The 25528-nt window shown below is 38.4% G+C and overlaps 2 protein-coding genes and 1 long non-coding RNA gene across 5 annotated transcripts; 1 reads left to right on the top strand and 2 right to left on the bottom strand.

Moving 5' to 3' along the window:
- The first annotated feature begins 2390 nt into the window (after positions 1-2390).
- LOC132620469 (G-type lectin S-receptor-like serine/threonine-protein kinase At4g27290) lies at positions 2391-7210 on the top strand. Its single transcript, XM_060335151.1, has 7 exons — positions 2391-3950; positions 4676-4816; positions 4941-5104; positions 5562-5772; positions 6077-6314; positions 6411-6561; positions 6652-7210. Exons 1-7 carry the CDS (start codon positions 2669-2671, stop codon positions 6892-6894), a joined length of 2430 nt encoding a protein of 809 aa, XP_060191134.1. The 5' UTR covers positions 2391-2668; the 3' UTR covers positions 6895-7210.
- Positions 7211-10131: 2921 nt separating this feature from the next.
- LOC132620473 (uncharacterized) lies at positions 10132-13520 on the bottom strand. The gene is made up of 3 exons (XR_009574920.1): positions 13060-13520; positions 12909-12973; positions 10132-10725 (listed from the first exon to the last, which is right to left on the bottom strand). It is a non-coding gene; the product is annotated as an uncharacterized LOC132620473 (long non-coding RNA).
- Positions 13521-15028: 1508 nt separating this feature from the next.
- LOC132620463 (G-type lectin S-receptor-like serine/threonine-protein kinase At4g27290) lies at positions 15029-19552 on the bottom strand. 3 transcript variants are annotated; one of them, XM_060335143.1, is made up of 8 exons: positions 19043-19552; positions 17536-18333; positions 17019-17162; positions 16730-16890; positions 16368-16578; positions 15988-16225; positions 15739-15889; positions 15029-15510 (listed from the first exon to the last, which is right to left on the bottom strand). In XM_060335143.1, the coding sequence occupies exons 1-8, from the start codon at positions 19512-19514 to the stop codon at positions 15202-15204; spliced, it is 2484 nt and encodes an 827-aa protein (XP_060191126.1). In that variant the 5' UTR covers positions 19515-19552; the 3' UTR covers positions 15029-15201. The 3 variants fall into 3 exon arrangements, with proteins under 3 accessions (XP_060191126.1, XP_060191125.1, XP_060191127.1); XM_060335142.1 differs by having other exon boundaries at positions 17019-17180; positions 19043-19551; XM_060335144.1 differs by having other exon boundaries at positions 17019-17180; positions 18928-19183.
- Between the last annotated feature and the right edge of the window lie 5976 nt (positions 19553-25528).

Genomic DNA, 25528 nt, shown 5'->3' on the forward strand with positions numbered 1-25528 from the left:
CTTTTAATTTATTAATGCCATAATCCAATTTTGATAACACCACAGAACAATTTGTAGCAATACCTTTAACTTTTTTTGTTTTGGCCATCCACATTTAAAAATTTAGTCTATCAAAGTACTAATCTCAACACAAAACTCAGATATAGTAAATGAAGTTACCTATTACTATCAAATAAGTCAAGCAAAATAAAAATAAGTTTTTTTTTTTTCTTCTTTTAACATAAATCAGATATGTTAATAGTGCCAACCATGGTACAACGTTGTGAATTATCTCACATATATCAAACAAAATGTATTTTTTATTTTGAGTAGCTACGTATTTTGTGCCATGTTTATAATACTAGTTCTTGGGAACGTGCGTCGCATGTTTATCCCAAAATATTCGATAAAAAATATATATTGCAATACAATAAATTTTAAATGGTACACACATATTTTAATACTGTCTTTGAGCTGTAAAATAGAATTCAAAAAAATACATTAAAGTAACAATAGGTAATTTAAAATCAGAACCTTATAAATTTGATCTGGAAAGTTCTTGCACAATTGTAAAGCAGTATGTGCGTTATAAACGCTCGAATATTTGTAAATAACATGCATATAGTAAAGTATTTACCTCATAAAAATAGCTGCATGATCTAGAAAGTTCTTGTACAATTGTTGTTTTTACATTTGAGTCCATCTTAAGTTTCATATGCATTTCTTTTCTGCGACCGAAAAATATAGAAAGGTTTGTTAATTATGTTGAGAAAGGCTTGGCTAATTTAGCGATATATATAAGGAGAATTTGAAGAGGTGCTATCAACTTCACACCCTTAAACAATTAATCCTACACGTTTCTTAGGATTAAAGGCATCATTATGGTACATTAATGAAGAAATAACAATTCATATACAATCAGATGAATTTAGTCTGCATTAAACTACTTTTTTCAACTTTTTAGCTTCTCCACGTGCTGGACATAATGACAGTACGCAAATAAGGTTTAAAGGCAACCTTTTAATATTCTTGAATTCCTGCAATTGGTGGTGGAAGCTGCATACGAGCAGCAATTAAAGTTTAGAGCCTCTTATCATCAGGTTTAATAATATATTAAAACTATTGATTTAATAATTTTTTAAAAGATTTTTTGGGGAAAGGACATTTTTGTAATCTGACTTTTAACTTGAGAGCTTCTCACTTTTAATAGGCGTTTGGACATGCGGTTTGAAAATAGATGAAACTAGCGTTTGAAACCATGAGATTAAATGCATGTCCAAATGCTAGTTTCATCTCGTGGTTTGAAACCTCAAATCATCCAAAAAAGCATGATTTGGGGTTTTAAACCATGGTTTTAAAAATTTTAAATATAAAATTTGATTTATAAGTTTATATTTTGTAAAAAAGGACCCATAAGTTGGTAGATATTTTTAAGGCAGAATACATAAATGGGCCCTCAAACTTGGCCTCAGCTGACAAGTATGCCCTCTAACTTTAGGTGTGCACAAGTAGGCACCTCAACTTGTATAAAGTTGAACAAATAAACACGAATGCTCACGTGGCACTGATGTGGCACTTCCAAAATTTATGTGCCACGTTAGTTCCACATCAACATTTGTGTTTAGTTGTTCAACTTTATACAAGTTGAGGTGTCTACTTGTGCACACCCAAAGTTGGAGGACATACTTGCCAGTTGAGGCCAAGTTTGAGGGTTTATTTATGTATTATGCCTATTTTTAACAATTACTCCCACCAATCATTTATCAACCTCATTAACTTCCACCAACCTTTATTTATGTCTTTCAACCTCATTACTATTCATGTTAAATTTTCGTTTTTATTAAATTAAAGTTTGATCAATTGATGTTGTATTTTTTAGAAAGGTCTTCTAGTAGCTTATTAATTTTGTCACGAACTATGACTTGCTCATTTGTTAAGACTGTACAAGAATTGAGAATGATTTGACAGTTTTCAGAACTTGTGGGATTTTTATTTCTGTAATAGAAAATATAACTTAAGATATCCAAATTGCATGTCCAAACAAAATTTCAAACCATATCCAAACGGCTCCTTAGTATAATATGACTTCTTATTTCATCGGGCCCCCTTTGTCTCATGTTTGATTGATGTTGCATTCACATGGATACAGGCATACAGCTCACAAAGCCTGTTACTATAAATTATCCTTAAAATAACAAGGAATAAAGCATAAAGTTAAAAAGCTACCGTTAGGGGTCGTTTGGTAGAAGATATAAGCTGGGATATTCAGCACTAATTTTTATATCATATTTAGTAGAAAGTATAAATTTATCCCGATACAGGCATACAACTCACAAAGCCTGTTACTATAAATTATCCTTAAAATAACAAGGAATAAAGCATAAAGTTAAAAAGCTACGTTTATACTTCTCAAAAAGCTACCGTTTATAGTATTATACTGATCAAAACCAAACCAGCCGGGACAAGAAGCTACCTTTTAGTATTATGCAATGATTAATTCAAAAGCCAAAGTTTTGAAAGCCTTAAGGCTTTCACTCCTTTAATAAGGAGTACTTTCATATGTTAGAATGCTCAAATGCTGGCATTTTTAACACTTTTAATGCTTCCAAGTTGTTCAATTCCTTCTTAATAAAAAGACTATGATTCATCGTGTTCCATTGATATATGAACTGATAGTGGTGCTTGAACCATGAAGGCTTTAACAAGGGAAAGTTTTCATTTATTCTTGCTCCTGTGTTTGTATTCCATCCAAAGATGCTTTGGTGCTACAGATAGCATAACTATAACCCGTTTTCTGAAAGATGGTGATGCCAATATTACTTCACTTGGTGAAAACTTTGAAATGGGGTTCTTCAGTCCAGGTAACTCTAAGCTTCGCTACGTGGGTATGTGGTACAAGAACATCTCTGTTAGGACTGTGGTGTGGGTTGCGAACAGAGAAGCTCCTTTGACCAGTAGATCAGGTATCTTGAAAGTAATAAAACCAGGACGTCTTGTACTTCTCAGTGGCACTAACAATGTTCTATGGTCAACTAATACCTCTACATCTGTGCAAAATCCCATTGCACAGTTGCTGGATTCTGGGAATCTTGTTGTAAAAGAATCTGGTGATAGTAACCCCAGGAATTTCCTCTGGCAGAGCTTTGATCAGCCAACTGATACACTATTACCAGGCATGAAGCTCGGTTGGAACTATGTAACCAAGAAAGAGGTGTACTTGTCATCATGGAAGAACGAGGAGGATCCAGCTCCCGGTGATTTTACATATCACTGTGATCCTTCTGGATATCCACAGAACATCCTGAAGAAGGGATCAGATGTTGTGTATCGCTCTGGACCGTGGAATGGTCTTCGTTTTAGTGGGGCAACAAGCTCAAGAGACAGTCGTTTCTATACATTTGGAATTTTCTCAAGTAAGACAGAGGTGTACTTTGGATATAACCTCACATCTTCAGTTATCACAAGGTTGATACTAAATCAGAATGGTGCATTACAGCGCTATACTTGGGGTGACCGTATACATGACTGGATTCCTTACCTCTCAATACCCACAGATAATTGTGATGTTTACAAATTGTGTGGCGCATATGGTTGCTGCAATAGTCAAAATTCTCCTGTATGTGGATGCTTAGACAAATTTGTGCCAAAACATTATGAAGATTGGCAGAAAGCAGACTGGTCAGGTGGCTGTGTTCGGAAGACTCAATTAAACTGCCTCCAAGGAGATGTATTTTTGAAGTATCCGCATATCAAATTGCCTGACACGCAGAATTCCTGGTCCAATGTGACTATGACACAAGAAGAATGCAAGAATATATGCTTTAGAAATTGCTCTTGTATGGCTTACTCAAATCTTGACATACGCAATGGAGGAAGTGGATGCTTATTGTGGTTCGATGATCTGCTTGACATTCGACAGCTATCCAAAGAGGGGCAAGATATCTATATAAGAACAGCTGCCTCTGAATTAGGTACGTTTGTTGCTAAGACACACTTATCAACCATTTATGATTGATTACTTGAAAGTAAGTACATAAATTCATGGTTGCTGGCACTTTGGATAAGGCAGACCTAAACTTAAATTGAACTGTGCCTATGCTTGTAAGCATCTATACTATTAACTGCAAACTCTTGCTTTCTGTGGCTATATAGCTAGGACCTAAAAAATTAAGTAGAAAAGAATAGCTACTACTTTAGAGTGAAGTTGGTTTAAACACATAAGCTGAATCATCAACAACAACAACATACCTAGTGTAGTCCCATAAGTGGGTTTTGGGGAGGGTAGAATGTACGCAGACCTTACCCCTACGGGGTAGAGAGGTTGTTTCTGATAGACCCTCGGCTGAATCTATAAGCGTAATGATTAGTCACAAATCAGACACTTTTTTGGAACTGATTGATAGGCACTTAGTTTTCTCCAGAACAAGCTAGTAATATATTGCACCAGTCAAGCTAAAATTATTAACAAAATTAAAGTGGTTTTAGTTGGAATGATTTCATTTAGAACTTAAAGATGACTCACAGCACCTCAAATGCTTGCAGAACCTCTAATACTCAATAACGCAAATAAAAAATACAGTACTTCAATGGTTTGAAGAACCTCTATAGCTCGACATCATATCAACTCCTTCACAAGATTGAGAGGTAAAAGGGAGTAAAATTTATTAATTATCTTTATTGGACTGGACACTTGCAGATAGTCCGGAGAAATCAGATGGAAAGAGAGGGAAAATACTCTTCTGGATTGTGCCACTGTCAGTAGGTGTGATTCTGATAATCCTTAGCTTGGTGATTTGCCACAGAAGAAGGAAGAAAGCTTTAAAGCTCAAAAAGAAAGGTAAGCTGGATACAAGTCACTTTTTTGTCCTGACCCCTGAGAGAAATAGAGGAAGAGTGAAGAATTGTCTTATTCGTCTGGTTTTTGCAGCTTAAACATAATTCACTCAATTTCCTTTTGGCAGGAAAGTGGGGATGCAGCGACAACCTCAAGATGGATTATAACAGTGGTAGTTGCACTGAAGAACTTGAGATACCACTGTTTGACTTATCTGCCATAAATAAGGCTACCAATAACTTTTCTATTAATAGAAAGATTGGAGAGGGGGGCTTTGGTCCTGTTTACAAGGTAACAACACTTGTGTCATGGGAAATTTTGTACAAGAAAAACACCAATTTATCACCCAAAGAATAGAGCACAAGCTTCCTGGTCCTCCAGAGTAAAACCTGTCTCTTTAGTTTCAGTATACAAGTTGTGTGATAAACACTGACAGATAAAGCTTAACCTTGTAAAACCAAATGAGACTTATAGGATAACAATGGGAAAAAGTATGGGCTTGAGGGATATGGCCTCTTGGTGCATGAAACTGTAGGTATTGAAAGCAGTCAAAGCACATTTAACCTCAATTAGTAGGCGAAATGCAATGAATTCAGGATATGCTTGATCTTTTTACCTAAGCTAAACTTTACTGATTCTCCTATAACTTCTAAATTCCTTTTTATTTGGAAGCATAACTTACTTTGTATTTTCTACTTCCAAGTTAGATAATTTAAAATATTTAACCTGCAGACATTGTGATGTTTAGGGAATACTTGAACACGGACAGGAAGTAGCTATCAAGCGGCTGTCTAAAACTTCGAAGCAAGGAGAGGATGAGTTCAAGAATGAAGTGGTATGTATTGCCAAACTTCAGCATAGAAATCTTGTGAAGATTCTTGGATGCTGCACTGAAGGGGAAGAAAAAATGTTGATCTATGAGTTCTTGCCAAACGGAAGTCTTGATTCATTCATATTTGGTACAAATTCCCAAACTGATATTGTGCAAACTGATTTTTATTGTACTTTACTGAAAAGATGCTTATAAGATCACTTCCATAATCTTCTACCAATTTTGAACCCCCATAAAGCATGAAAATGCATCTGAGGAGGGAACTAAGAGCTCATCACTATTAGAGCCTAACAATAATGTATATGACTACATAGTAGCCAAATTGGTGGGGTTTTTCCAACAAGGAAATGGACTGATTTATTCTGATGTTTTAGAACTACTTTCTATTTATAGCTTATTAATGTTTTAATGACATAACAAAATTTTGGCAGATGACAAACAAAGCCGTGCATTAGACTGGCCTAAGCGCTTTCTCATCATCAATGGGATTGCTCGTGGACTTGTGTATCTGCATCAAGATTCTCGATTGAGGATAATTCATAGAGACCTGAAAGCTAATAACATCTTGCTAGACATTGACATGAATCCAAAGATATCAGACTTTGGTATAGCAAGAAGTTATGAAGAGGTGGAGGATGAAGCCATGACAAACCGAGTTATGGGAACATAGTAAGAACCTTCTACTGGGTAGTTGGAAATGCTTCAGATAGTTAAGGCATGTTTTCCAGCATTAGTAACTCTATTTTTTGTGTACATTTTCTGCAGTGGGTACCTCTCACCAGAATATGCGTTGTACGGGCTATACTCAGTAAAATCAGATGTCTTTAGTTTTGGTACCTTAGTACTGGAAATTGTGAGTGGGAAAAGCAACAGAAGATTCTGTCCTCCAGGCCATAACCTTGACTTACTCGGACATGTAAGGTTTTTATGTATTTTAGCATTGGTCTTAGCAACTAACAAGAATCTTCAAAGGCTAGTCATGCTAAGAAGCTTGTAAAATCTACAGGCATGGGAACTCTACAAAGAAGGAAGATCAATAGAACTACTTGACAAACGCCTAGGTGATTCGTGTCCTACACCTCATGAAGTGGTACGATCAATCTGTGTTGGTCTATTATGTGTCCAACAACGTCCAGATGATCGTCCAAGTATGTCTTCAGTGGTTCTAATGTTAAACAATGAAGGTCCGCTGCCTCAGGTTAAACAACCAGCTTTTTACACAGAAGGAAATGCACTGGATGTTGAATAATTTTCTAGCACATACTACAACGGATGAGATCCCGTCAGAATATTAGATGAGGCAGAGAAATCTGGTTCGCTTGTTTGAAACAAATGCTTTTGTAGCATAATGTGGCTAAGCTTGCATTTTTAAATATTAGAGTTAACCCTTCTTCTCAAATGTATATTTGACATTTTATCCCATACATAACATCTCTTTCTTTCTTTTTTTGTTGGGGTAAACATTAAACTAATGAGCTCTTTATATTAGGGAATATGCTGAACTTTGAGCAAGATCTATATGTTAATGGCTACATTAGAGATAGGTAAAGCTATTGCTCGATTTATCATCGTATGCAGACCTGGAGTGGAAATTATACATTATTAGTATCTTAAAGATGTATTCTACTAAGCTATTAGCATTGTATCTGCTTTCTAGTAAAGGAATCTGAAATTTCACTACAATTTATTGCATCATACGAATATGCCAAATTCAGTCTTCTCACTCATTCTAAGATGAGTCAAAGCTCCAACAAAAAGAAAAATTGTCCCTGAACTATGAAAATGGAACAATTTTGCCCTACTTCAATAGTTGAGATCACCTGTACCCTAGCCATTACCAAATAGGCTACATATTGCCCTAAAAGACTAACAGTCAGCTATTTGACATTAATTAGTCTCTTATTTACAGGGTTCAACACCTGGTGATGCCATGCGGCAGAAATAAAATTTATTACTAATCATCTGTATTTGGCAACAATGTGGGAAATCACCCTCTTAACTAATACCAGCATACTTCTCTAATCAGCATACTTCTCTAATAAATAGTAAATATGATTATTTAATATTTTGTTTAAGTAATCAAATTAATTTCATAATACGAACCTAAAAGTGAAGTCTCTTAGTGAAGTGCTGATTCTAGTATATCGGTAAATAACAAAATAATTCTAATTAAGGAACACTGAACCAATCAATGTGTAGGGATCTAGTAGCTCAGTTGGTTGACTGCCTGAACTTTCACCTTCCCCATTTCTCCTTCCCCTAACCAATCCCCCCCCCCCCACCCCGCCCACCCCAATGTAATTAAAAAAAAAAACAATCAATGTTATTTGAATAAAATACACTGATTATGAATACAATGTAGGCCAATGAATCATAATCTGAGAGGTCCATATTTTTTATTTGATTCAGGGTTTATATAAAATATTTGTCATTTATAAACAATTCTAATTAGATGTAACATCCCAACTCCGAAGTTGGGACCAGACTCCCAGTTTTGGACAAAATTGCACTTAACAGTTATACCATTGGCTCTGAGTAGGTGAAAAAGAATAATCATTGAAAAGGAATACACTATGATGAAAAAGAAAGGAATGCTCTATTATTATTATTGTTTGAATAGATAACTACTTTTTGACTAGTCTTTCTTTCTTGATGGTACAAAATCCAAATGTGGAGTCTAAACAGTCCGGGTCAGTCTCAAGGAAAGGTGAAGAGGAAGGGAGTTACGCAATTTTTTTTTTCTGTTGGATATGTGTTTGGATGACAGAAACATTTTCAAATAATATCTTCCTGTTTGATTGGAGAGCGAGGCATTTTTTCCCAAAAGAATATTTATTAAGCAAATCAGATAGTATTTTGAGTAACTTTTAAAGTATTAAAGATTGATAGTAACATATAATTGACTGCTTATTGCTTTTCGTTCTCACTTTCTCATTAGAAAACTTAGGTTATGAGTGATGAAAATATGAATTTGAAACACATATTCCATGTTAATGTATTTCATAATTTCTAAGTCAGCCTCTAGTCTATGTGATCCAGCCTGATCAGATATCGACCAGTGAGTACATCAACTTGAAGTTGCTCATAATGATTGAACTACATCAACTTCATGCTTGACTGTATATTGCATTCACATGGATACAGCTGAGAAAGAGCGCTATATGCCCAAAACATCCATGTGTGGCTGTTATTAAATTCACTTATTCATAGAAGCAAAAACACTCAAATCCAAAGAATACGATAAATATTACCCAAACCAGTAAAGCTTAGGTGAGTTCAAATAGGACTCAGGTTAAGTTTCATCACCATGCTGCGTTGATGCATGAACTGATCCTAGGACTTGGAAGACAGAGTTGCTAAGAACTTCGAATAAAGAAAAGACAACGCAACATCTATTGGATCCCGAAGCATGAAGACATTACTAAGGGAGAGTTCTCACTTATTCTTTTTCTTGCTCTTGTATTTGTATTCTGTCCACTACAGTATTGGCTCTACCGATACCATAACTAAACTCGTTTTCTGAAAGATGGCTATGCCAATATTACTTCACCTGGTGGAACCTTCGAAATGGGGTTCTTCAGTCCAGGTAACTCTAAAAACCTCTACATGGTGTGTGGTACAAGAAATATCTGTTCGGACTGCGTTGTGGGTTGCTAACAGAGAAGCTCCTCTGACAAGTGCAACAGGGGTCTTGAAAGTAATAAAGCCAGGACTTCTTGTCCTTCTCAATGGCACTAACAATGTTGTATGGTCAACTAATACCTCTACATCTGTGCTGAATCCCATTGCACAGTTGCTGGATTCTGGATCCTTCTGGATATCCACAGAACATCCTGAAGATGGGCACAGATGCGGTGTCCCGCTCTGGACCGTGGAATGGTCTCTCTTTTAGTGGGGCACGAAACTCAAGAGAAGCTACTTTTGGAGTATTTTCAAGTAAGAAAGAGGTGTATTTTGGATATAACGTCATAGCTTCAGTTATCACAAAGTTGGTATTAAGTTCGAATGGTATGATAAATCTTTGGACTTAGGGTGATGAAAAACAGGGTTGGGTCCTTTTCATCTTATTGCCCTATGATAATTGTGATGCTTACAAACTGTATGGCGCATAAGGTAGCTGCAACGGTCAAGATTCTCCAGTATGTAGATGCTGCCCAACAATACTGAAGCTTGGAAGAAGACAGACTGGTCAGATGGCTGTGTTCGGAGAGCTGAACTAAATTCTTCAAGGAGACATATTTTTGAAGTATTCATGTATAAAACTGCCAGATACACAGAATTCCTGGTCCAATGTGACTACGACACTAGAATAATGCAAGAACATCTGCTCTAAAAATTGCTCTTGTATGGCATACTCAAATCCTGACATACACAATGGAGGAAGTGGATGCTTGTTGTGATTCGAGGATCTTCTTGACATTAAGCAGGTACCCAGTGGAGGGCAAGTTATTTACATTAGAATGGCTGCTTCTGAAGCAGGTACGTCTTTTTGCTATTTAATAATTTTTAGTGAATTACCTGAAGCCTGAAGATAGTAAAAGAATTTACGGTTGCAGCCATTTTGAAGAAAGAAGACCTGAAGTGTTGTGCCTATGCTTGTAAACCATGTAGCACTATTAACTGCAAACTTCGGTCTGCTCTCAATGTAACAAGGAACTAACAAATTATAGCTACTCCTAATTCTTTACTATAAAGTAGTCTGAATTTTTAAGATGAATTTATAAGCATAGTGACTGGTTAGACCCCCAGTCACATTCTTGAAACTAATTGGTAGGCATTTAGTTTTCTACCGAACAAGGGACTGATATATAGCATCAATCACATTAAAAATATCACCAAAAAATAGAGGTAGGAGAATAAAGAATGTTGCATTAAAATCTTGCAGAACCTTTGTAACTCAGTCAATAACATAATGAACTCCCTACAAGAGATACTGAAATTTATTACTCCATTTATCTTTGTTTGAAGGGATACTTGCAGATGATAGTATGGAGCAATCGAATGGAAAGCATGGAAAAGCACTTATCTGGGTTCTGGCATCACCAGTTGGTGTAGTTGTGGTAATCCTTAGCCTGCTGATCTACAGTATAAGGAAAAGGGCTTTAGAGCTCAGAAAGGTAAGCTGGATTAGTCTCTTTCTGCCCTGACATCTGAGCAAAATGGAGGAATAGAAACCTAAAAAATAGTGAAAAGAACTTCTGCGGTATTCACAGCTTAAACAAATTCAATTCATTTGGATCTGGGGAAAATTCTTGGCTGCTTCATTGAAGGGGAAGAAAAAATGTTGATCTATGAGTACTTGCCAAATGGTAGTCTTGATTCATTTATATTTGGTACAACTTCTACATCCAATATTGTGCATATTAAACAATAATTGCATTTCTGTGAACTGATGCCTGTAGTTCCTTCACTAATCTTCTTCCAATTATGGAAGCCCCATAAGGCGGGAAAAGGATACTTGGTGACGCAACCTTGTTGTATGATTTTTCCAACAAGGCATATGACTGATTTTATTTTGGATTTTAATACTATTGTCTCATATATTCAATTAGTGCTCTATTAATGACCTGACAAATACTGGCAGATGACACACAAAGCAAGGTATTACACTGGACCAGGTGATTTCACATTATCAATGGTATAGCGCGGGGACTTATGTATCTGCATCAAGATTCTCAGTTGAGAATAATACACAGAGACCTGAACGCTAACAATTTTCTGCTAGACAAGGACATGAATCCAAAGATATCAGACTTCGGCTTGGCAAACATATGTGAAGAGGGTAACCTTGGAGCCATGACAAACCGAGTTGTTGGAACATAGTAAGAATCTCCTACTCGATAGTATTTTTGAACCTAGACGAATCTTGAGATAGTTAAGGTATGTTTCCCAGCATTAGCAACTCTATTTTTTGTGTACGTTTTTATGCAGCGGGTACCTCTCACCGAAATATGCATTGCACGGGCTATTCTCAGTAAAATCGGATGTATTTAGTTTTGCTATCATAGTACTGGAAATTGTGAGTGGGAAAAGCAACAGAAGATTCTCTCATCCAGATCATTACCTTAACCTACTCGGACATGTATGACTTTTCATTTGCTGTACTATACCTACTCGTTCATGTTATCTGCTAATACCAAAAATCTTGCAGAGCTAGTCATGCTAAAAAGCTTGTAAAATCTAGAAACTCTATAAAGAAGGTAGGTCGATAGAACTGCTTGATGAACGCCTACACGATTCTTGTTCAAGATCTGAGGTGGTACGATCAATCTGCATTGGTCTATCCAACAATGTCCTGAAGATCGTCCAAGTATGTCTTCTGTGGTTGTGATGTTAAACAATGAAGGTGTATTGCCACAGGCTAAACAGCCAGGTTTTTACATAGAAAGAAATGCAAAGGAAGACAAATTCTCTTCTAGCAGATACGCAAACGTTACAGTGAGTGAGATCCCAGTCACAATATTAGATGCCAGGTAGTGAACAATTAGTTCACTTGTTTGCAACTCTTTTCTTACTCAATTGTAGCAGTACCCAAATGCGGATCTAACACATAACTTATTGGATCGTGTAAACCCAATAGCTTTTGTCCATACCTTATATATCTATTAAGAAATCACTAAACTTCTATATATATTTAACTGTTAACTCATAAACTTGATCTGCCTCTGGAAGCACCTATGGCTAAGCTTGTGTGCTCCCTCCAAGCTGACATATATTAATTTTTCTAAACTATTCAAATGCTAAAAGCTGATATAATGTTTTCCCTATCAAACTAACATCTGACTTATCATTTTAATATTTCATTCTACTAATAGTAATGTCAGATATACATCAAAATTAACATTTATATCAATATATGGGAATGAGATAAGAATGTTCATTTTATTTGAGTTGTAATCAATGAGTTATGTATATATCACTCAGATGAGACTTAGTGAAAAACTAAACAGAAGAGATTCAAGTTAAGTTAGCCCAACCCAACAAGGGTTATTCCAGCTACAAATGAAAGAGTAAAGCACATTATCTTCATTCTACTTCCAATTAGATGTGTTACGTGCAGTGACATTTGTCAATCCCGTTAAAATCAATTGAAAAAGAAAATCAGGAGTACTTGGTCCCAGATAGCAGCTCATGATGAACTGCCCAGCTAGGCACGATCGACAGACACAAATTTAACTCTTTTCTCCAAAAGCAGAACCAACAATGTGAATTTCCATGTGCACATGATTTTTACAAATTAATAAGAAAAGTCAAAGAAGTTACCAGTAGCCTTGGTCGGTCTTAGTAGATGAATACCGAATTTGTTGATGGTTCCTAGCAGTGAGGCCCTGATGCAAAGTTTATCTTAAAATTAAAAAGTTCAGATGAATAATACTGTTATTTTGAAGTATTTTTAGTTTATTCTTGATTGCACCTGGAATTATCGCCTGCTTGTCAAACTCTCTCGTTATTCAATTTTCCAATATGTTGATGCTCTTCAAAGGCTTGCAATCGCAGGCCGCATCATTTTTCATATCCCTCTTTGGTGATTTATATGGTAAGTTACATTATTCTTCTCAATATATGGCCATTTATTTTGAGGCAGAGATGTCTTGTTATTGTGCTGCAATGTAGTTGTTACATTAACTACAGTAGTTGTTCATTTACTCTGACATTTTATTTGAAATTCAAACTTGATGTTCAAATTGAAATGTATTTGTCATGTAACCATAGGTTGAACCGTTGAATCAGTGTTAGACGAGGAAAATTTCACAATGGAAGAGCTTCTCCAGCACAATCAATTAACTGAAATTGAACAGCTAATCTCAAAACTCAAATGAGAAATCAGGGGAGAGAGAGAGAGAGAGAGAGGAATTTAGAAGGCGGAGAGAGAAAGGGGAAGTCGAAGGAGTGAGACTATAGATGAGATCTTTTCTAAGACCCGTTTGGATCGGATTTGAAATCGAATTGATTTGAAGTTGAAATTTGGATTTCTTAAATTGTACTAATTTTTTTTATAAATATGAAAATTTCATTAAATTGTTAAAACTATCAAAACTTCCTCAAATTATAGTTCATGACAAAATTAATAAACTACTATGAGACATTTCTAAAAGATACAACATATATTGTTGGAACTATAGTTCAATTAAAAAAAATTGAATATGAGTTGTAGTGTAACTATTTTTTAATATAATCTTCTCACATGATATGAACAATATCTTCATGTCGAGCATGCATTTCCAATCAGATCAAGAAGACGAACCAACATTGTTACTTTGGATCAAGTTTTACGTTTTAAAAATATATTAAGCAACTTATGAATTTTTTTTATAAAATATAAACTTATGGTCAAGTTTTACATTATAAATAATTTGAAATCATGATTTGGAATCTCAAATCCTACTTTTTAGAAAATTTGAAATTTGAAATCATGATATGAAGTTGAAATTTTGTGCAAATTTCATGAACAAACGCTGATTTAAAATCAAACTATGAAATCATGATTCCAAATCATATGGTCCCCTACTAAGTAGGCATTTGGTCATGCGGTACCATGGTTTCAAACCATGAGATGAAACCAGCGTTTGGACATATATTTCATCTTATGGTTTTAAACCATGATTTCAAACCCCAAATCATGGTTCAAAAATTTTAAATTTAAAACTTGGCCCATAAGTTTATATTTTATAAAAAAAAAAGACTCATAAGTTGGTAAATATTTTTAACAATTACTCCCACCAACCATTTACCAACCTCGTTAACTTCCACCAACCTTTATTTATGTCTACCATGTGGGAGGATTATATTAAAAAGTAGTTAAATTACTGTTCATGTCAAAAATTTTGTTTTTATTGAACTAAAGTTTGACCGATTGATGTTGTATTTTTAGAAAGGTCTTATAGTAGCATATTAATTTTGTTACGAACTATGACTTCATTTGGTATAATTGTATAAGAATTGAAAATGTTTTGATAGTGTTCACACCTTATGGGATTTTTATATCTATAAATGAAAATACAACTGGATAAATCCAAATTACATATCCAAACATGATTTCAAACCCATGGTTTCAAACCATGTCCAAAAATTCCATTGTGTTTATATTAGATGTGTAATCTAACTCCTTGCGCGTCACTCAGTGTGACCCGATTGAATTGGGTCATGATATTTGAACAGCTTATTTGTAAACATTCTCCATGTGTTTTTTTTTACTTATAAAATTAAAATCTATAGTACTGTTGATAGTTTCAGTTGGATAATCAATTGTCATGTTGATAGTTTCAGTTGGATAATCAATTGTCATGCTGTTTGCAGGGGATAAATTAATATTTTTAATCAATTACCAATTTCACAGTAATTTCTACTCATATATGTACGATTAAGAAAACATGAGAGTACTGTTGCTAGCTGAATCCTTCTTTCTGAAAATGAACTCGAGGCCTAACGTAAAATGTGGGATGTTACAATACAATTACTACAGATTTTTCTTCTAACTACTGAAAGAAATGAAGGGGAGGATTTTATTACAATTCTGAGAAATGAAGAAAGATGGAGTCCACAATGGACATGCTTCTTATCGAGCATTCAACGACGTGATAGTAACTTCGTTTATAGAACTTGGTGTTTGTGTTCTGGAAGAAAACTTATCAACATCTTCAACTTTCCTTTCAGTGAAGAAGCCAGGATGTTTAGCTGGTGGCAAAATGCCTTCGTTGCTCAGCATCATAATCACAGTTGACATGCTTGGCCTGTCCTCTGGATTCTGTTGAACACATAACAATCCCACATGAATTGATCTTACTACTTCTGACATATAGTATGAGTCTACCAGATTTGGATCGACTAGTTCCAATGTCCTTCCTTCATTATGAAGCATCCATGCCTGCATATTATAACAAAGGATTTAAGTTATACCCACTAACAATGCAAAGATTTTTTACACATCAGTGTGGTTTAACTTGTGATCGTAGGTTAGATACCCATTTTTACAAAATTACCTTTTAATGCTTATAGTAGAGATTTACATGTTATTTACTGTCACTACATAAAACTTAGATGCATTGACAAATATTGTCCAAGTCTTTTTTCAGTTAGGAGTTACTGTACTTACATGTCCAAGGAGGTTGAGGTCGTGGTCTGGATGAACAAATCTTCTGTTCTTCTTTCCACTCACAATCTCGAGTACTAATACCCCAAAGCTAAATACATCTGATTTCACTGAGAATATCCCGTCTATTGCATATTCTGGGGACATGTAACCACTGCAACAAAGAAACCACATGATTATATACATAATGTGGGATATGCGTGTGTTAATATTGTAGATGACTACATGTATAATAAAAGATTTAAGTCTTACTATGTTCCAACAACACGGCGTGTATTGGCTCTTGTCTCATCTCCTCTGAAACTTCTAGCCATCCCAAAATCTGATATCTTTGGGTTCATTTCAATGTCAAGCAAGACATTGCTAGCTTTCAAATCTCTGTGGATGATTCTAAGTCTAGAATCTTGATGAAGGTACATCAGTCCACGAGCAATTCCATTAATAATCATGAAGCGCTTAGGCCAATCAAGTAGTGCGCTCCTTTCTTCATCTGCAAAATGTTTTCAACTTATTACTATAATTTTTCTCTCAACACAAAAGTAATCTTTGGGAAATCACACTAGAAGCTCCTTCGTGAAAGCAGCCTTTTAAGTATGAAAGAAATGGCCGCAAACTAGATGTGAAAGACTAACCAAATATATATAATTCCAGGCTTTTGTTTGGCAAGTATTCGTACACCAAAATCTTCTCTTCTTCTTCAATGCAGCATCCTAGAAGCTTTACAAGATTTCGATGCTGAAGTTTTGCGATGCAGTTAACTTCATTCTTGAACTCATGAAGTCCTTGCTCTGATGTTTTTGAAAGCCGCTTCACTGCTACTTCTTGTCCACCTTCTATTACACCCTGTAAAGTAGTATTCCTGTTAGAAATTCGATGGAGTGAATGGTCATTTGAGTAAAGCAAAGAAATTAAATGGATTTCTTCAATGTACTCTCGAGTCTCGAACTCACGAGTCTTGAGTATTGTTTACATGGAGTTTGAGAAATGTTTCTACCTTGTAAACTTGTCCAAAGCCACCTTCTCCAATCTTGTTCGCAAATGAAAAGTTATCAGTAGCCTTGGTTATTGTAAATAAGTCGAAAAGTGGTAGCTCAAAATCTTCACGGTGACTTTGATTACTGTTATCATTCTTGTTGCTGTGACCGTCTAATCTCCCTGCAATGAACATACAAGTAGACCTTGTTCAATCGACGAGCTTGAAATGAAATACTAGTGATATACAGAACTAATGACCACTAGCTGCTTCCAGTTTTACAATAGATAGAATTGGTACTTTCACTTACCCGTTGTTTTGAGCACCGGATCCTCTCTTCTTTTTTGTGTATAAAGAATTAGGCCTACACCTAAACCTAGCAGAACTAACGCAACCAATAGTGGCAAAGCTATCGCAAGTATGAGAGTTTTCTTTCCCTTTGATCCAGCAGAACCTGCAACATTTCCCATACCTGCAACATTTCCCATCCAAAATTTTTAGGTAATTGTTTTGAATAATGTTAGAAGTTCTTTCCTGTTATATTTCTTGTATTTATTTTGAGGAAAACAGGGTGGTTCTTGAAGTCTTATTCTCCACAATGTGGTTTTGGGGATTAGTAGTATTAGAGACATTGACGTTGAGGCAGGGAGGTTTTATACTTTTATTTAGGCATGAGCAAAAGGTCTCTACAAGTATGATTTAGAACTTAAGCTGTTAAACTTCAGAAAATGGATGAAGTTTGATGCTTTATGCACAAGTTAGTTCAAGGCAATCAAGGAAAATAATTGCTATACACGAAAACTATCCATCAGTAAATTGCATATTACCAATGTCCGAAGCAGACATCCTAATGTAGATATCCTGTCCTGATTGAGATAGTTGTCTGATGTCAACCAGCTCCCCTTTCCATAACAAGCACCCGTTTCCCCCATTGCGTATATCCATATTAGCATAACCCGTACACGAACAATTCATCAAGCAAACTACCCTGCATTCATCAAGTGTCATTGTCTCGTTGAACCAAGAATTTCGTGTATCGGGCAATTTGACACCAGAATACTTAAGAAATCTATCGCCTATGCAATTCAGTGGGTGTTTCCGCACACAACCACCCGACCAGTCAGCTCTGTTCCAATCATCTGGATGTTTTGGCTCGAATTTATCTAAACATTGACAAAAAGGATCACTCAAGAGGTTGCAAGTGCCATATGCACCACACAATTTGTAGGTGTCACAGTCATCTACATTTGCAGAGTGGTAATTTACCCATCCATGAGCCTTCCCGATCCAAATGATACGCATAGCTTTCCCATAAGGCCTTATCACTAACGTCGAAATAACAGATTTGTTCACGAGTTCATAATCGTAATAAATTTCCCTACTGTTCATTACCATGCCAAAAGAGATGATAGAGTTGTTCACCATGTTGGGTCCACCACTCCACCTGAGACCATTCCATGGCCCTGCTCTAAAAGTCACATTAGGCCCTTTTCTCATAAGGTTTTGTGGATAACCAGTAGGATCACAATGATAAGTATAGTCCCCCGGAGCAGGATCATCATTGCTTCTCCATGAGCTAAGGTACCTTTCTAGTCCAGTCACCAAGTCCGTTCCAAGTTTCATACCTGCCAGTAAGAGTGACAAAATTAGCTTATGAAAATATAATCCGCCCAACCTGTTAAAGTATGAGCAGTCATTAATCGCTCATTTATTGACTCCGTCTATTTTGACCCGCATAATTCAGCTCATCTAAAAATTGGGCTGATTTGGGCTAAATGTGTAGCCCTCCGGCCCTTTAGAGACCTTGTCAAAATAGTTTTTAACTTTTGTTGTTTGATATGTTATACTATATAACCTTAATAAGAAAATAAATAAATTTATCAGTTTTGTCCGGTAATTAAACAAATTATAAGAAAATAAAAAATAAAATAAAAAAAGTAAAACTTGATAAGAGCTGGACGGGTTGAATTATGAACAACGAAGAAATTGCATTTTGCCCTTCAAATGGACTGGTTATTAGTTTTTGCCCTTCAAATGGGTTGGTTTTTAATTTTTGTCATTCAAAAGGGTTGGTTTGCCCTTTAGCAATCGAACTTACGTCCAGCGGGACATAACTTGTAGAATATTATGATGCAAAAATATAAATTTATGCCTACCAAAAAGTTGTTTATTATGAGGAATAAAGATTAAAGACCAGCATAAAATACGAGCATAAGTACCAATTACTCTTGTTTAACCCATCTTGACCCAGAACATCTCAGTACAACCTATCCATTTATTAACTCAATCCATTTTAACCATACCCAAATTCAACGGACCATTTGACACCCCTACCTGCTAGCAACGTATCACTAGGATAATCAAAACTTTGCCAGAGGAAATTTTCTGGATTGGGGTCGTCTGCATCTCTCACCACAAAATTTCCCGTGTCCAGCAACTGAGCAACAGGATTATGCACGGATCTTGATGAATTTGTGGACCACACAGTGGCATTAGTATCATTCAGAAGAACAATTATACCTGGCTGAATGACTTTCAAGACCCCTGACTTATTATTGAGAGGAGCTAATCTATTAGCAACCCAAACAGGATTAACAGCATTGGTTTTCTTGTACCATATTCCAACATAGCGTTTTGCAGAAGTATCTCCAGGACTGAAGAATCCCAACTCGAACGTACCACCAGAGGAAACAATAGTATCACCATCTTTAATGAATTGAGTTGTAGTTATGGTATCCACTTGACCATAAACTTTTTGAAGAAAAACTAAGGAACATAGAAGTAGAATCAATGGAAATGTATGCATTGCTATACATTGGTAGCATCTTTCTTAAAAATTGTTAAAAAGATTCTAACTATATAGGGTGGGTAAGATAAGTCAATATGTCCTATTGTTGAAAATTTTGTGTTTGTGGTCCCTCTGTGTCAGTCAGATACACTTTCTCTCTTACACGCTTACGTTTCTTCAAAATTTCATTCGTTCACATCTATAGTTCTTCGGTTGTTTTGTTTCTTCTTTCCAATTCCAAAACCTCTTTTCTATTTTATCTCAGCACTCTTCTCTTTCGTTGTCAAACTCCAAAACAAATAAATAAAATTCGATTGAAAGTTTGGAGTGGAGTTATATTTGTTAGAATTATTTACTTATGAAGTGTTGGGTTTATAGAGTGAATGAGGTTTGGATCCGGGTGGAGCCCCACTTTTAGTTATGAGTGTATACGGTAAAAATCGGATATGAGTCAAACAGGTGAAACGGGAAACCGAAGGAAGAAGGGAGCAAGAGCGTATATGAAGACTTTCACTCCGAACCGGAGGAACGCTTGTCCGGAACTGATCGGGATGACAGTTTGGTTCGGGTCCTTCATCACCGAGCTGCTCAAGGCCGTTACCCCGAGTGTCCGTGCCGTTGGTCCGGTACAGCCGTTGCACACGAGCCATACGTCAGTGGCGTCCTGCCATGGTCAATCACCAACCATGCGTGTGTCAGACCGTACGGCCAACCTAATCCCACCAAATCCGTTCAGAGTTGTCCTTATTATTATTATTATTTTAATGGCTTGTATTGTATAAGGCCAATGAAGGCAACACTATAAATAGAACTCATCCCCCTCCTTTGAGGGGGTTGGCTTATTCATTTTTAAGAACATTTGTAACATCAAAGCATATATATAAACTCTCTTTCTCTCTCTATGATCTGATTCGGTCCATAGTGACCGTTTGCATCTTTATTGCATTTTCTCAAACAAATGTTGCATGTCATTTAACAAGCATTAATATCCTTCATCAATTGCGTTCCTACATAACTTCCACATACTCTATCCCCTACGGTATTAATTAAGATCCAAACACATATCCTACACCCACCTATAAATTCAATTAGTTTCCCGAATCCGGGGTAACAGTTTGGCGCCCACCGTGGGGCTAGGATAATAGTGGTCTTTGGTCTTGATTTCTATCATATTCATCAAAATCAAAAACATCTCCTACGGGTCTCTGCAAAAACGGACTAAATGGCCGACATCGAACAATCCGGCCATGTCAATAATACCGAGATTGTGGCGGAAAATGAAGTCAGTGGACTACGGGGATTGCCAAATCCCGCTGACCCGAACCTCGTTGATTCGAGGGAGGGGCTTAACCGGCAAAATACCGTGGACCAGGAGAATGCCTCCCTACCGGCCACTAATCCTCTAAATACTCACAATTCCGTTACATTGTCTCGGACCCAGGGCCGGAGAGAACCGGATGCACCAAATGACAATGTTAACTTACGTTTAATTTTCGAAATGTTACAGGAGCAAAGAGCGGCAATCGCCGAGCAAGGAATCGCAATTGCCCGGTTGCAGAACGGAAAAGGTGAAGCAAGGCCGGAAAGGGCAAAGGGTATTGCCGAAACCGGAAGAAACGAGGCACGAATGGTTGAGAGCGGCGGCTCCGGAGCCGGTTCCTCTACCGAGGTTCTAAAGATGCTCGAAACTTTGGCAAAACGGGTAGACTCAACCGAAAAGAGGGTCGAGGCATACAATTCTCGGGTGGATTAGATCCCGGGGGCTCCACCTTTGCTGAAGGAGCCGAATTCAAAAAGGTACATCCAAAGGCCTTTTCCTCCGAGCGCAGCCCCGAAATTGATCCCAAAGAGGTTCAAAATGCCCGATATACAGAAGTATGACGGCACAACGGACCTGCACGAGCATGTAACCTCATACACCTGTGCCATAAAAGGCAATGATATGGAGGAAGATGAGATTGAGTCAGTATTGTTGAAAAAATTTGGGGAGACTCTGTCGAAGGGAGCGTTGACGTGGTATGACCACCTACCCGAGCATTCGATCACTTCTTTCGAAATGCTCGCTAATGCCTTCGTAAAGGCTCATGCCGGTGCCAAAAAGGTGCAGGCTCGCAAGGCCGATATCTTCCGAATAACCCAAAGGGACGATGATTTGCTGCGTGAGTTCGTCAACCGGTTCCAGAGGGAACGGATGGAACTCTCCCCAGTTCCAGAAGAATGGGCCGCGCAAGCTTTCACAAAGGGGCTCAACGTGCTAAGTTCAACTGCTTCGTTCAAATTTAAAGAAAATTTGCTGGAATACGAGGCTGTGACATGGGCCGATGTCCATAATCGGTATGAATCGAAGATTCGGGTGGAGGATGATTAGTTCGAGCTCCCCTCGGTCCCGGTAAAAATGGATAGAAGTTTTGAAAAGCCAAGGAAGGGTTATGAAGCAAAGGCCGAATCATCGAGAGAAAGGTTTCGACCATACTCCCATTCGGAGAGACAAAACTTTAGGTCGGAAAAGTCAAGGGAGAGCCCGAGCCATTTCTCAGGTCGGGGCAGCAAGCGGGTCGAACGCCCGTCAAACAGCCGGGGGCTCTCGTTCAAGAGCGATGCCGGAAGTTCTGCCAGTAATAAGGGTCCACTAAATATTTCGGAGTACAACTTCAACGTTAGTACTTCGGGCCTCGTCTCGGCCATCAGCCACGTCCCGAATGTAAGATGGCCGAAACCGCTAAGGTCAGATCCGGGCCAACGGGATCCGAACATGGTGTGTGAGTATCACGAAACCCATGGCCATAGAACCGAGGATTGTCGCCAGTTGAGAGAAGAGGTAGCCCGGTTATTGAAAAACTTTCATCTCCGAGATCTGCTGAGCGAGCGAGCCAAAAATCATTACAAGGAAAGAGAAGCTCATCGAAGGGTCGAGCAGGTCGAACCCCAGCATACAATTAACATGATAGTTGGGGGTGTCGACGCCCCTCGGGGGCCGGTAATGAAACGGACAAAGGTTTCTATTGTTCGTGAAAAGCGCATCCGAGATCACTCAACCGGGGGCTCTATTTTCTTCAACGACGAAGACGCAGAGGGCGTCATTCAACCGCACAATGATGCATTGGTAATTTCTGTACTTATCTTTAAAACTAAGGTTAAACGTATTTTGGTTGACCCAGGTAGCTCGGCCAACATCATCCGGTAGAGAGTGGTCGAACAGCTAGGACTGCTCGATCGGATTGTACCGGTGGCCCGGGTACTCAGCGGGTTCAATATGGCAAGCGAAACCACGACGGGGGAGATCTTGTTGCCCATGAATGTGGATGGCACCATTCAACAAGCGGTGTTTTATGTGATCGAAGGGGACATGAAATATAATGCACTATTGGGCAGACCCTGGATACATAGCATGAGGGCAGTACCTTCAACACTGCATCAGTTGCTGAAATTCCCCACATCGGAGGGGGTGAAAACCATCCGAGGTGAGCAGCCCGCAGCAAGGGAAATGTTCGCAGTAGAGGAAGCGGCGCCTCGGCCCAAGGAGCCGGCTTAGGAAGAAAAGGATGTAACCGGAGGGGAGGTCCCCCAATAGCAATCAAAGTATACCGGGTCAGATCCAGTGCATGAAGAGGATGATTTCGAGGTACCCAGATCGTTTGTCATGCCAGATGACTCAGATGCAACCAAGTCAACCGTGGAGGAGCTGGAGCAGATCATCCTGTTCGAGTACCTACCGGACAGAAAGGTATACCTGGGCACGGGGCTTACCCCGAAGCTCAGGCGCAAATTAATTGAGTTTCTTCGAGTTAACGCTGATTTCTTTGCATGGTCGCATATAGATATGACAGGTATATCACCGAAAATAGCAACTCACAAGCTCAGCTTGGACGGGAAGTTTTCCCCGGTGAAGCAAAAAAGAAGGCCCATGGCAGAGGCAAAACACGCCTTCGTGAAAGACGAGGTAACAAAGCTTTTAAAAATAGGTTCCATCCGGAAGGTGAAGTACCCGTATTGGCTTGCTAACGTGGTGGTGGTGCCCAAAAAAGGTAATAAATTTCGAATGTGTGTCGATTATAAAGATTTAAACAAGGTATGCCCGAAGGACTCATTCCCGTTGCCTCACATTGATAGAATGATCGATGCGACGGCCGGACATGAGATGTTAAGTTTTCTCGATGCTTACTCCGAGTATAACCAAATTCGGATGCACCCGGAGGATCAAGAGAAAACATCCTTCATCACCCGTTATGGGACTTACTGCTATAACGTCATGCCTTTCGGAATAAAAAATGCCGGTGCAACTTACCAACGCCTAGTTAATGGAATGTTCGAAGAACAAATAGGGAAAACGATGAAAGTTTATGTTGACGATATGGTTGTTAAGTCCCAGGAAATAGAGGACCATTTAAAGCATTTGCAGGAAACCTTTGATGTGCTCCGCAAATACAAGATGAAGCTCAACCCGGAAAAATGTGCCTTCGGAGTAAGGTCCGGTAAATTTCTGGGTTTCATGGTATCAAACCGGGGAATTCAAATCAATCCGGACAAGATCAAGGCCATCGAGGATATCGAGGTTGTGAACAACATAAAAGGGGTACAGAGGCTCACCGGAAGGATAGCGGCGCTGAGTCGCTTCATATCGAGGTCCTCGGACAAGAGTCACCATTTCTTCTATTTGCTCAGGAAGAAGAACGACTTCGTTTGGACACCGGAGTGCCAAGAAGCTCTACGAGAATTGAAGAGGTACTTGTCTAGCCCCCCGTTGCTGCACACACCGAAGGCAGACGAGCCACTTTTCCTCTACCTAGCTGTCTCCAAAGTGGCGGTAAGTGGCGTTTTGGTCCGACAAGAAGCAGGTACACAATTCCCTATCTATTACGTGAGTAGAACTTTGGGGGATGCGGAGACCTGTTACCCCATTTGGAAAAATTGGCATTAGCACTGGTAAGCGCTTCCAGAAAGCTCAAACCTTATTTTCAATGCCACCCCATATGTGTAGTAACTACTTACCCTCTGAAAAACATCATGCATAAACCAGAGTTGTTAGGTAGATTAACAAAATGGGTTGTAGAAATTAGCGGTTACGATATCGAGTATAGACCTCGAACGACCATCAAATCCCAAAATCTTGGCCGATTGTGTGGCATACTTTACCCCGGCTATGGTCCCCGAGGTCGAAAGAGAACTTCTACTGACCTCGGGAAAGGCCACGGGCATTTGGTCTCTATACACGGATGGGGCCTCAAACCTCAAAGGTTCCGGGCTAGGGATTGTCCTTAGGACCCCGGTCGGGGATGTCATTCGACAATCTGTTAGAACTGTTAAATTGACTAAGTATGAAGCCGAGTATGAGGATATGATTGCAGTTTTGGAGTTGGCTCGAAGTATGGGAGCCGAAATAATCGAGGTAAAGTGCGACTCGCTTTTGGTTGCAAACCAGGTGAACGGCGTATTCGAAATCAAGGACGAATGGATGCAGAGGTACCTCGAAAAAACCCAAGTGGTGCTTCATCAATTTAAAGAATGGACCATGCAGCACATACCGAGGGAGCAGAACAGCGAAGCCGATGCATTAGCAAACTTGGTATCCTCGGTCGAAGGGAGGAAATTAACCCCGGGGCAACGGTGCACTTATCAAACACGGCCATAGAAAGCGGGCACGCCGAAATATACACAATGGGCTTAACTTGGGATTGGCGCAATAAGTACATTGACTTCTTGCGTGATGGTAAGCTCCCAAATGAACCGAAGGAATCACGGTCACTACGGACCAAAGTCGCCCGTTTTTGCTTGGTGGAAGGCCAATTGTATCGACGCTCTTTCCTTGGTCCCCTAGCTAAGTGTTTGGGCCCCGTTGAAACGGAATACGTAATGAGAGAGGTACACGAAGGAACCTGTGGCAACCACTCCGGTGCAGAAGCTCTGGTTCGAAAGATTATCAGGGCCGGTTATTACTGGAACCGGATGGATGAAGACTCGAAAAGTTTTGTCCGAAAATGTGACGGGTGTCAGAAGCATGCTCCGATGATTCACCAGCCCGGGGAGTTGCTGCA

The sequence above is a fragment of the Lycium barbarum genome, chromosome 11 (genome assembly GCF_019175385.1).
Source record: "Lycium barbarum isolate Lr01 chromosome 11, ASM1917538v2, whole genome shotgun sequence".
In the NCBI taxonomy this organism is placed as follows: domain Eukaryota; kingdom Viridiplantae; phylum Streptophyta; class Magnoliopsida; order Solanales; family Solanaceae; genus Lycium; species Lycium barbarum.